Below are 13840 nucleotides of genomic sequence, written 5' to 3' on the forward strand. Positions count from 1 at the left end.
CCTGTGAAGCGAACACATAATTTATATTCAAATTATTATGAAGATCCTTACCAGTCAGTAACATTAGGAAGAAATTATAAATTTAACTGATGTGCCATTCTCCTCATAATGTGTGCTTCACACGCACTAAGAATTTATGGGATCTATGTACTAATTCATTGCAAATACGCCCGCTGGAATATTCGTGATTATCCTTAAATCACAGAAGAAATCCTAATAAAATTAATATAATAATCTTTCCCAGTCACACTCGTATAGTGTTCCCTACATTTAATATTATCAATTACAACATTTTTTATTTACAAATGAAAGTTGATACTAGCATGCAAATCTCGTGGTTAATATATTTTTAAAAAATGTACTTATTAGATACTGCCTGTAGTTCGCTGCCATCTAGAGGGTACACCTGGGATTTTAGACCTTCATAACGGCAGCTCCACTCTTAAATAGTCTTTGGTTCTTCTTCCCCCTCACAACATCCATGTCCAGAATTGTGGTCTTCAGTTGTTGGAATCTCTAGACATTCCCTGAAGAGATGAATGCTGGCACTTTAGGCGCGATTCTCGTTGATTCCAATTCTTGGGTTCGACGATCACTCACGAACTTACAGGAAAAAATGGGAAAATTAGTTACTGAACACTGTTTATGTGTTTTCAAAGAACCTACTGGTGATTAGATCCACTTATAAATTCAAATGGACTAACCCAAATAGTGGTAAGTTGGTATAAATCACTATTATTTTCCCATTTTAATCACACAGTCTGACTAATTGTTACCACGAGTGCCCATGGAGTATGCAGACGTTCTTCCTATCACGAACACCGTACTTTTAACTTTCTGAGTGTCACTCACTGTTTAAATGCTTTTAAATCAGCCACTGTTAATTACCGAATATGATCGGCTGTTTCACTACTTCTATACAACCTGATGCGTTTGCCCTCTCTCGTTAATGTATTTTCGTCAGATTAGGACTGTCTGTGCAGAACATACGCCGTCGCGGATAACTGTTTAAATTGGGTGAAAGGTTGGAAAATAGGGCGCACATCGGTGGACAAGGGAACCAGTTCTGGAAGGACTGTGGCAGTGTCAACACCAGCCAACATTACCCGGGTCGAGCAGGCCATCCAAAGAAACAAATGCATCACATTTACGGAAATGGAGGCAGCCACGAGAATTAGCCGAAACACCCTGCAAGCCGATCGTGCACGGACACTTACAGCTGGAGAAAGTGTCATCCACGTGGGTGATTAGCATCTTGTCTGCCGATGAAATGTAGAGGCGTATGTACGTGTGCAGATAACTTTCGCTACGCCATGATCAAGATCCAGCCGACTTCACAGGTAGGCCTGTGACTGATGATGAGGCATGGCTCCATTACCATGATCCACAATCAAAACAACAATCGATTCAAGGGAAATATAGGGGTAATCTAACGTTTAAGAAAGTGATTATCACCTGTTTGGGAACATGGAGAAGCCACTGCGTGGTCGCTGTTTTGCGCAGTTTTCAAAACTGGACACTTTATTTTTTCTACCCAAATTAAGTACATTACGCATTAATTGTTACGTCTACATTCTCAACATAATTTCCTTGTAACTGTATGCACTTTTCTAACTGATGTGTCAGTCTTTCGAGACCTTGTTTTTCCTGATAACACCCATAAGCGCCAGTCTTTTCTTCAACAATTCTTGCACGAATGGCACACTCGTAAACCAATTATTGATTGGTAAGGTCTCTGCCTCTGCCGCAAGGATGTTCTGTAAGTCTGAGAACAACGTGGTTTGGTGAATTAGAGACGTTCAAAGTACTATAACACAGTTTTCCACTGTAAACCTCTATGACCGTAACATATTATGTTCTTGTATTATCCTGTTACGTACTTGACAGGTTTGCTCGGTAAGTACTGTTTGAAAGGACATTTTCCTCTAAAGGGAACAAGCTGTTCGTCAGTACATGCATATTCTCCGATAGCGTACACTTTTTGACTATTCACGGTGAGCATTGTGAACAATTCCTTAATGGGTGCCAATTTGATCCAGTTCCTTACGTTATATTTCATTACAAATTCGTTATTCTTGATAATAATATTACATTAACCAACATAACAAATTAGCTCTTTTTAATTCGGGAAAAATAAATCTCTATTCCAATTTTAATAAACCCTGATACACAAGGTACAATATTAATTTACTTTCCTAAAAAAAAATCAACCTTTTTCTATTTTCCTTCACGGACGATCATTTAAGTCATCAATATTTATGCACTTCAAGAGAAACAGACAGCCATGCTAAGAGGAAACAACGATTACTAATCTCTAGTTCCGTGATGTCAAGTACCATAAATTTCTTTCAGGTTTCCTGAGCACTGAAGATGATGTAGTACCTGGCAACGCTGGAATGAAGGACCAAGTCCTTGCTCTACGTTGGGTACAGCAGAATATCGCCGCATTTGGTGGGGACCCAAACCAAGTGACTATTTTCGGAGAAAGTGCTGGTGGGGCCTCAGTACACTACCACTTGCTGTCACCCATGTCTAAAGGTAAGACGTTACCACAGAAGTGTTATCGTATGATCCAGTGGATCTGGAACCTTGAAGCGTACATTTGCTGAGCTTGCATTTCCTCTCAGCACTAAATTCTAAGCATATAGTTAAATTTAATGTAAGATATTTTTCAGTTAGCAGTATACATAATATGTCAGGTATAGATAGATAATTAGATAGATAATGTATATGTGGTTATTTTACCTGAACGTTAGTAATATTTGTCCCCATTTCATCTGTTACTTATAGTCCAGATAAAGAATGATATACATTGAATTTAACTCTACTGTATCATCTAACCTACGTTAAACAGTAGATCCAATAGATTATATCACATAGAGTACAAAGTGAATGTTCATGTTGCTTTCTAAATATTGCTATAATAACTGATAGAGTCGACAGCTTCGGGTATCTTGCTGACTTTGGCCAGATGAAAACTAGTGAAATGGAAGGCAGTGACTGACCGAGAGAACATGGTCACTGCCCTCCGTAGAACACACAGCCTGTACGAGTAAAAGGACATCTCAAGGCAAGCTAAGTTCATACCTTCTTCTTCTACTTCCACTTAATTCTTAATCCGACGATTGGTAGGCAGCAATTCTTTCCTCCACTTTTCTCTGTTATCTGATATTCTTTTCATTTCCTCATGCGGCCCCGCTCCCACATCTTCTCTGATCTGTCTAGAGTATTTCAGTCTAACTCTTCCTTGTTTACCTTGAATAAATCCTTCGATTACATTAACTATAAAACTAATGTGCCGATCAATTTGTTGGCTTTTCTCTTTTCCTTACTGTTGGTAGCAGAGATTTTTTTCACCTATTATTCCAAGGATTTCTTCATGTATGAAACTTTCTCTCTACGATATATTTTCCATCCACCTCCAGCACTACATCTCAAATGCCCCCAGGCGTCTCGTATTGCATACTCTAATAGTATACATTTTCGAGTCTTACAAGTTTACATTCCTGACAATGCACCTTATAAAACTCTTTCTGGTTGCTTGACGTAAGCAGCACCCTCTTCTTGTAATGGCTACCTTTGTCTGTGCAATTCTGCTCCTCTTTATGTAGACTGAAATTTCGCCATCAGAAATGATATTACTTCCTAAGTAGGTATGTACATGTCTGAGGAGTGGTATATTATTAATTCTGATGTCGACTGCAATATTTTGGCTGTTTTTCTTCTTCTTCTTAGGACTCTGTCTCCTTACGAAGGTTGGAGATCCAATTGATTATAACTCGTGAAATGGCTACTCGAAAGATTTCAATGGAACTTTGTACCAGCGGCGCAGGTCTTTAAAGCCAGGAATTTCTCCGTCTTCCCACATATCGTTTTACTTCATTTTCACCTTGCCGATGAGTTGGAGATGTTCATATCGTTCAGCTCTCATGATGTGCCCGGCATACTTGACCTGTCAGTCGCTGATTGTTGTTAGAAGACATTCTTCTCTTATTTAACAAGCTGACGGCTTTTTCACTGGTCTTCCTACCTACCCAGGATATTCGAAACATTCTTCTGTACAAGTACATTTCCAAATATTCAATCTATCCCACCAGAAATGGGATGAGCGTTCAGCCTTCAAAAACATTCAGAAGGGCAAGGAAAACTGCATCGCAACATCCGAACTCGGAGCTGAAGGTTGAGATCTCTACTGGTGAACAGGGCCCTCACACTGTTGAACAAACGTTCGGCTTCCCAAATCCTGGATAAGATTTTATTTTTGAGGTATAAGTACTCAGTCATTCTAGCCCCAAGAAATTTGAAGAATGACACTTGCTGATCAATATTGTGTTGTTGATGTTCAGAGAAGCCTGCCTTGATATTTTCAAAAATGCAGGCAGCTTTGTATTGCCAGTATTCATGAACAGACCACATTCTGCACTGATCCTTACAATATTATTGATGATAATTTGAAGATCACAAGGTTACTGGATTAGACATCATCAGCAAAGAGGATGTCATTAATGACATTGCCATTTATCCTTATCCCGAGGTAAACATCTCCGACAGCTTCTCAGAACACAGCCTCAGATTAGACATTTAAAGAGGACAGGACACGGCCCTGGCACACGCCTCTACGTATAACCATGTCCCAATATGTGTCTGCCTCTATCTTGATCTCTGCATTTTGGTGGGTGCGTGCCACAATTTCTGTCTTCCTTGTATTAATTTGCAAATCAAGTATTCACTTTCGAGAGATTACGCTTTTTGTAGCTTCTTTTCTTTCTCCACAATGACGGCTATATCATCAGCAAATCCTATCATTTTGACTTTCACTTCATCGATCATCATCTCTTCCATATCTCCTTTACATTACTCGACGCCTTTCAGTTTACAAGTTGAACCACACTGGTGAGAAATTACATCCCTGTCGTTCTTGTATGTAACCCACTCGTACTTAACCACTTTTATTTGTGATGCCCTTTTAATGTTAATACATTTCATACACTATTCAACTTTCTCTGAAATATAGAGCACAATAGCCACAATTCTCATTAACATATTCAAGTTCACACTATTTAAGTCTTTTTCTAAATCCACAAATTCAAACGGTTCTTTTATGTCCAGCATTTTGTTTCCCTTGTACCTTTGTTCCGTCTAAATTCAAACCGATCATCAGCTAAATCTGGTTCAGTTTGATTGCCTATTCGGTGACACAGTGTGATTCAGCAGCCCTTTCCAGTATAGTTTGCTGCAGCCCAACTAACGTGCATACAGTTACAGGGGTGCTATTCTCCTGCAGGCGTAATCCAGGGTACTATTCTTCAGTGAGAACATTTTCCACACGGTTCTGAACACTAGCGAAATGTTATATCATCCGTTCGCAAAATATGACGCCTTAAAATCATGTAGAAACATCCTCTTACCATGTAACTATGTTAATGTGTCGTGTCTACTGACGGGGTGTAACGAAGAGGGGAATCAATGTATAAAACTAGGTAACAGTGCAGTAGGTCCCTGCCCAACATAGCAGGTGAGGCCGCCTGGGCGAGGTACTGGTCATCCTCCCCAGTTGTATCCCCGACCCAGAGTCCGATGCTCCAGGACACTGCCCTTGAGGCGGTAGAGGTGGGATCCTTCGCTGAGTCCGAGGGAGAAGCCAACCCTGGAGGGTAAGCAGATCAAGACAGAAAGAACAGTGCAATAATTAATGTCTTAAACACCGAACTGGATGGCGTATGTACTCTGATCTCGTCGTACTACCAATATGTTCGCACCGCTGTAGCGTAGCGGATGTGTTTAGTTGATCACCTAGCAGTCGACGGAATGTGCCAGCGGCGGTTCGAATCCTGCATCATCCAAATATTTTTATATCGGTATGATGTTTGAATACGTAAACACAGGCCCACGTTTGCCACAATCAAACAGTAGAATGACGCTGTTATTGAACCGGTGTCCTGCGCATGCTCTGCAGATTAGGGCCTGAATGTACTGTAATCTCTGCTATAATTCCGCATTTCTTCTATAAAGTAATACGTTGGCATGCTCTTCATTTATTGAGAAGCAAGACAACATGTGTGAGAGGCACTACATCTGTACCAGGAACGGTATCCCGACAAGTGACACCCGGCTAAAAGGATATTCCGCCGTGTTGAAAGACGCCTAAGGACAACAGGCCTCCAGTCAGCGTTACGTCCGGTGAAACAGAAGAGGCCGTTCTGGAGGTAGCTCCTAACAATCCACACATCAGTACAAGGGCGACTGCACGACAGGTGAACAACAACCAGCCACCCGCTTGGCGAATATAAATTTCACCCACACCATCTTGAGCTACACCAAGATATCCATTGGCGGAATTTCGAAGATCGAATGGAATTCTGTCGGTGGCTATTAGGCAGGTTGTACAATGATACTTGAGTCGTATCGCATATCTTGTTCTCCGACGAATCGCGCTTCCACAATAACGGGAACGTCAATCGCCACAACATGCACTATTTGAGTCCGGGCAATCCTCGCAGGGTGCGACAGGTGGCCCATAAAGAACGATGGGGACTGAATGTTTGGTGAGGAATCTTGGGAGATCACCTGATTGGACCTTATTTCCTTGAGGGCCATTGGACGGGCCCACGCTACCTTCACTTTCTGCTCAGGAATCCCACTGCTGCTGGAGGATGTGCTCTTGCATGATTGTTTGACGATGTGGTTGCAACAGAAAGGAGCTCCACCACATTCGACTTGCATTCGTAACCACCTGAACGAGGAACTGTCCGGAAAATTGATAGGACGAGTAGGCCCTGTTTCTTGGCCTGCCAGATCATCAGATTTAACACCGTTAGACTTCTTCTTGTGGGGACATTATTTGAAGAACGTCGTTTACACTCAAGCGCCGTAAAACATCGACCAGCTTCGGCAACTCATCACGGACGCCTGCCGAGCAATTACACTTGGAATGCTTCAGCGCGCAAGACGATCTATTGAACACTGGGCCCGAATGTGCATAAACCAAAACGGTCATCACATCGAGCATGTGTTGCGTTAAAACACTGTCAGTGCAAATGTGTTACTACTATTTCCGGTCTGTATGTGTCCGTCCTGCTACCTAATCGTGCCTTCTTACAGCCAAAAACACATAAATTCACACACAATTTGCATGAAAGTGGGTACTGAACTTACATTGCGTGCGGTGCATATTAAACAAATACTTCAAAATTTGTAATCTTTGCACCGGACTCGAACTTCCCACCTGACATGCAAGGCCGCTCCACCATGCCTTTAGCAACTGCCGGTACACTACGGTTCCGCACGGCACACTGGGCAGCTTATAGGAAGTATTGGCATTACTGCGGTCACAATATCAATTCAGGGTTTCGCCGGTGTGTCTTTCATTGTTTAATGCGAGTATAACATTACGGCGTCCTATCATCGTGAGGCGGTAAATGCCAAGATATCCGTTTGTGTTGTCTGAGCATACCGGCTGGGTAAATGTTTCCAGGACAGGTTGAATATTTTCGGTTGCATAAAACTACATTGAAAGCGGCGGCTAAATCACACCGTATATTGTTCTTGTCAATGAATTTGACTCGTGTGACTATAGACTCAGGGTGCGTTGTTCTTCACATTTTATAGTTCCAGGACTATTTGATATTGATATGATAGAGAAATTTTTGAAATCTTCTGGAGTTTATCCAATTTCACATATTTCGGTCATCATTTTTAGAACAAAGCCGTGTATTTCATCGTTCAATCCCTGTATCACGCCTCCAGTCATTTCATCGCATCATGGTGCTTTATTAATCTTCATTTCTGTCGCAGCCTTTCGTAGGTGATCATTTATTATGCTATCTTAATTTTCAAGATCGCTTATCTCGGCTGGAACTCAGATAATTTATCTATGTATCGCTTTAATCTCCCACTTCTTTGCTCTCAAACAGCAGTTTCTCATTTTGTTTAATATGCTGTAACTACGTCCATTGACTGTCTTGAATTGCCTCTTTATCAGTTCATAAGCTGTTTCTGTACTTCCTTTTTTCATTGTTTCCTCAACTATCTCATTATGTATTCGTCCTTTGCCTTCCTTGTTGATCTGTTAACTAGATTTCAGAGCCTTTTATGATTTCTAATTCCTTCTTCACGCTTCGAGTTTTGACTTTCCTCCAATAATTCAATCATATGTGCTATAATCGATGGTTTTGTACTAGTTCCTTTGATTTTTATATTCCCTGATCCGCAGCTTCCAGGATAGAATATCTAAGGCCCATCTGTTTCTAATCTACTGCACCATTGAATATTTCTCTAACCTTTCGTTATGCCAGCTTTTGATAGCTTTCATAGAAATTATATTTAGTTACAAAGCCAACCAGCATTATCACTCATACATTACAACACTGCAACTTAAACGGAGTGTGTTTTGGAGACAAGAGTCTCCGGATGATTGGATAGGCTGGTCTAAGAGGAGTCGATAAGTTTAAAGGAGATCCTTCCCAAGATAATCGGCCCGAAGATGATCGATGGAAAATGTAGGTTAAAAGGAAGTGATGAACTGCATCACGAAAACGGGAGACTAATAGCCGCAGTAAGATGACTAGTGGTTATCTGTTCAGAATGGATGACAAGACGCCCACAAAGTAGATCTTCAATAAATTGGATATTAGGCCTAAAGTTTGAGATAAGTGGTTTCAGGAGATCAGAAACGACTTGAGTAGGGTTTGTGTCTGACATCTCCGATCAAGCACGATACAGATTACATGTTAAAAACTTCAATACTTTCTATGAAGAACTGATGCAGTACAGAGAATGTACAGAGGAGAGAAGACAGGTTTCCAGAGAAAAAATACAGTAAATAAAAATGAAATAGTGTACGGATTTTAGTGCCGAGAGTGTTCGAGGACAAGTTCGGCACGCCACGTGCAGGTCTTTTCATTTGACACCCATTAGTAAAATGAGTAATTAGTAAAATTAGTAAAAGCATTCTTCTAAAATTGACAGGGGCAGACACACCATTTTCCGAAAGTCCGCCTCACGAAAATTTCCAGAACATTATAAAATATCACTCAAAAATAATAGTAATTTACTATTTAGTAGTTATATTTCCAAATTTAAATAAATAAAAGGAATACAAATAAAATATTATACAATAATATTTTACACTACATAGTAAATGTTTCTTTGAAAGGGACATATTCCTCATGTCTCAAATATAATTCTTATTCTTCAACGAACTGCATTGAGGGATTTTGCATTACAATCTGTAACTGTTACCGACTTCGTGCTAAATAGAACATCAATGGATGACTGGGTGGGGTTTTAGAAACTTAGTGCCCATCTATTCACATAAATATCGGGAGGAACAATTGGGCAAGTTTTTGTCTTCACACGGTAAAGTTAAGTTGACTTTCCCCCATCCCTGTCAACAACTTATATTTGTTTGCGTGCACCCGCGCCTACAAAACAAGTGACCGTGTTGATTGTCATATTTTGTCGGATAATCTCCTAGTTATGTCTTGAGTTCCGTGCAGGTGCTGTGATGTCATAACCAAAAAGTATTCTGAGAACATTATATTGAACATATTCGATCGTGTGAAGAATGGAATGTGAAATGTGTGCATTTTAAGTACGATGTCTTTCATACAACTGTGTTCTGATGTAGTTTACTATAGTATATTCTCCTAATCATCTGCCATACAACAGGTCATTTTCCACTTACCGTGGTTAAAGTATAACGTGGGGGTAAAGCATGTCCCCGAAACCGCGTTAAATTGAGCTTCTAATGTATTTTGATTTAACATCATGTAGATTGCTTAAGTACCCATTTCGAGTTTTGTTTTACGCTGACGGATGGCAGGGAAACCAGAAGTGCATCTGGAGACGTTTTAGCGAGTTTTAATTAATTTTACCGGGTAAACACCGAATGTAACTACATTACACGCCCGGGTTCGCCCCAAGGATGGAACGGGAGTAACGGGAGTAAATCCACGACCTTGTGATCCAATTCACATGCACAGAATTTCCTGAGCCTTTCTTAGTACTAAACATTTCTAATCCTGATGATAATGCTGTTAAGATAAAGTGGTTGGCAGATTATTATTACTTGATAACTCTGTTTTCCAGGTCTGTTTCGCAGTGCCATTGGTCAAAGTGGCTCATCATCCTGTGCCTGGGCCGTAGCAGATAAACCCAGAAAGAATGCTTTCCTAGTTGGAAAAGCGTTGGGATTCACTGGAGAGTCTAGTCAGGATTTGGTGGATTTCCTGCGCAACGTCAGCTCCGACGAACTGCTCATGACATCAGCTGCCACCTTAAATGAAGAAGTAGGTTTCATTCATCAGTATTTATATTGCTCATAAGTACGGAGGTAATTTTATAAGTTATGACAACCGTGTTATATCTTCCGAACAAGTGGGAGTACAGAAGCGACGTTTGAAAACATGTATCATACACTCATGAATCCCACCGACTGGTAGAGTCTGGGTACTTATGTGACTAGGTAACAACGCTGGAAACTTTTAGTGTGCTACTGCACATGCTGTAAGATGGATGTATGATGACGAGTCGAAAAAAAATCTTCGTCCTTTCGTAATATATAGTGCCATGTGGACAACTTCAAGTACCGCAAGATGAGTACTTTTGAAATAAAATATATACTCAGTATGGATTCGAAATTGTATTCTTGACATTTTATTCCTTAATTTTAAAGAAATTTTCACATCTTTAAGGCCATTTGTTCCAAACAATTTTTCACCACTGTGGTAATAGATGTGCTGGGATGGGGCCACAGCAGCGCTCCCGATAAGTTTCCAGACTCCCGTCATAGGCGATTTGGTATTTTTGAAATTCTGACAAGCTTTCTATTATTTCAAATCCATTGACGGTAAGTTGAAGACATTTACTGACAATATGTCCAACTAGCGACCACGATTAGTTTCCATTTCATGCTACCACTTTGCACCAGTTGTCAATTTCTCATCCCGGAAAGACCCAAAAGTCACGATGCCTGTTCAGAAATGGTCCTGTTTGTTCGCATCTTCTGGTCGTAGGCCCATTGCTTTGAGGTCTTTCTTGACGTTAGCATACCAGGGAATTATTGTTTTTGGTTTGGGGTCAAAATGCTTAAAAATGATTTTTGGATATCGAGACTCGTCCATCCGTCGCAGGTGACCGTAGAAGTGAGCCCTGCGTTTGAGTGCTGTGTCCATGATCTTCTCTATCTTGCAATAGATGTCTTGTAGGAATTTTGTTATGTAAATCCACTTTTAGTAGTTTGGGCCAAAAAGTTTGTGCAGAATCTTTCTCTTTTTTAGCTCTAAACTAGCGAGCGTACATTCCTGAAGAAAAAGCTATAAGGCATTCTGACAAGTAGATATAGCGACTAGAAGACAATGTTTCAATGATGAATTTTGGTATTTATAGGAAAGTACCTCTTGTTATAAATGTTCCATGTGGTTTGGAAACAAGCTACCTCCATTTTTATAATTTTCGCTCTGGCCGCTAAGTGTTCTGTATCTAGTTCATTTGATTGGATCCATACACCATGGTATTTAAACTTATGCACACGGTTTATTGCTCCATATTTGGTGTTTATTTGGGTCATGTTGTCATTGACGTTTCTCATTACTGCCATCTTTCCAAAGGATATCCGATAGCTTATATGTTCTTCTACCTCTTTCAGCAAATTAAGTTTTCCTGTCGCAGTTTCAAAATTCTATGTCAATTGATGATAATACTAATATATTATTTTTTATAATATAATATTTATTATATGTTTATATATTATTATTATTATTATTAACATCATCATCCGGATCCTTGGTTGGATGGGCAGCCTAACTATCAGAGGGCTCTGGGTTCGATTCTTAGCTGGGCCAGAGATTTTTAGTGAGTATTTTTAATTCTTATGGCTTAGGATCTGGGTGATTATGTTAGTCTCAATGCACAGATTACTTAACACACCTAACACTTCGAACCACCACAGACACATGCACTGGTGGATACGGCAAATTTCTGGAGGGGTCAGGCTGAATGGCTCAGAGGGTTGAAGCGCTGGCCTTCCGACCCCAACTTGAGAGGTTTGATCCTGGCACAGTCCGGTGGTATTTGAAGGTGCTCAAATACGTCAGCCTCGTGTTCGTAGATATGATTGCTCATAAAAGAACTCCCGTGGGACTAAATTCCTGCACCTCGGCGCCTGCGAAAACCGTCGAAAGTAGTTAGTGGGATGTAGAAAGAAATAACATTTTAAATTATTTCTCTGGAGAGACCATCGCCCGCTCTATGGCAGCGATAACACAGGTGTCCTTGCACTGGAATGGCTAGGAGTTAAGCCAGCAACTTGCCCGTCAACGCCGGTAAGCGGCTATGCATATCTTCCCGGCGCTCTCAGTGGCGAAACGAACGGACTCTTGTCCCTACGAGATAGCTTGCACTATCACCGTCAGCGATCTCCTTGTACATTCCTGGTCTCATAATATTTTCTTTGTTTTGCCTATGTGTGAACAGGACCAGTTCCGTCTTGTGAATGAATATCACGAAGTACCTACCGTGGAGCCGGTGGTAGAGGGAGAAACGGCCTTCATCACAGAGGATCCAGTCACCCTTCTGGATGAGGGGAAGTTCCACCAAGTGCCTTATCTCACAGGAGTAACTTCAGCTGAAGGAATATATATTGTATCAGGTATATATCAGTAGCATATGTTGATTATACAAGTTAGAAAGAATGATCTCTTTTTGTAGTATGGTTGAATGTGTAATTCTGTATAGTATGAATATTACAATTAAGTTTCCATCCTCTACAGTTTTTAAGTGAAACGTCATTCAAATTATGGCCGAACGTCTTTGACGAAATATCGATGTCCGACGCTCTTGCACCAGATCTAATGGCACTTTGATTTAGCTTATCTCCTGAGGCCCGGCGTCCTTTTAAAAGGGAAGTGTTTAGAAATGGATTTATATATATTTTAAAATAAATTAAAACTGAGCAAATGTTATTGTTTCAAGATTTTGGAAATTCTTTGATCTTGGTGTGGTATGCTTCTCACTTCACTGTATCCCACCAAGACACTGTTAGAGAAGCACCCAATTGTATGAAATATGATCAAAAAATAAATGGTCTGGGCCTCAGCAGTTAGTTTCCTTCCTGCCATAGGACTCTTTCCTCCTCTCTTCGGCTGTTCGATGCCAAAAGCTTTCTGAACCTCTTTGAAATAATTTAAGAAATTACTAGATAAACAACTGATAGGAAATCTTCCACCACGAGTATAGCCCAAAATCCGCATCAGTAGTGACGGATGTTTTGATTAATTGATTGTTATAATTTAAAGTTATTTTTTATATTTCTAAATATTAAAAGTATGTTATTTATCCTAGATTGGTAGTAAAAATATACGTTTCTGCTCGAATTTTATTCTCACGTTCATGTTTCAGAAGGAATATTTCGGAAGAACAGAACGTTGCAGGAGGTCGATGAAGATTTTTCAAAAACTTTTAAGCCTGAATTGAGGATCTGCAGAGAAGCAAGCTGCGGTGATGAGATGATACCCAAGATCAGATCCTTCTATTTCGGTGACAAGCCATTGAGCAACGACACTTTGGGGGATCTAATTGATGTAAGTGATTAGAAAATAAATACGTAACCTGATAAATAGTTTAGGACCAGATATCTTTTTTACAGTTATGTTTCAAATAAGCACACCACCATGATCCTGTGGTTAAGCGTCATTATTCAATTAGAATTTTAAAATTCTTCAATAGCTGCAGTCAGCTTTTAAAAAATACTTCTCAAAAAATGAAATTCTTATTTGTTGAACTAAAATATTCAGAGGATCCTCCTGAACAAAACGGTGCATGGATAACATAAGTATGTCAA

General features: G+C 40.1%; 1 protein-coding gene across 1 annotated transcript in view; it reads left to right on the plus strand.

The window, feature by feature from the left end:
* The window catches only part of LOC136877728 (esterase FE4), a 72224-nt gene that overhangs the window by 33430 nt on the left and 24954 nt on the right, over positions 1 to 13840 (plus strand). Inside the window, exons 4-7 of the mRNA XM_068228613.1 lie at positions 2353 to 2538; positions 10090 to 10289; positions 12475 to 12649; positions 13399 to 13580. Of these exons, the coding sequence (XP_068084714.1) occupies positions 2353 to 2538; positions 10090 to 10289; positions 12475 to 12649; positions 13399 to 13580 (743 nt within the window). The remainder of the gene's footprint in view (positions 1 to 2352; positions 2539 to 10089; positions 10290 to 12474; positions 12650 to 13398; positions 13581 to 13840) is intronic.

This window comes from Anabrus simplex, chromosome 7 (assembly GCF_040414725.1).
Source record: "Anabrus simplex isolate iqAnaSimp1 chromosome 7, ASM4041472v1, whole genome shotgun sequence".
NCBI lineage: Eukaryota > Metazoa > Arthropoda > Insecta > Orthoptera > Tettigoniidae > Anabrus > Anabrus simplex.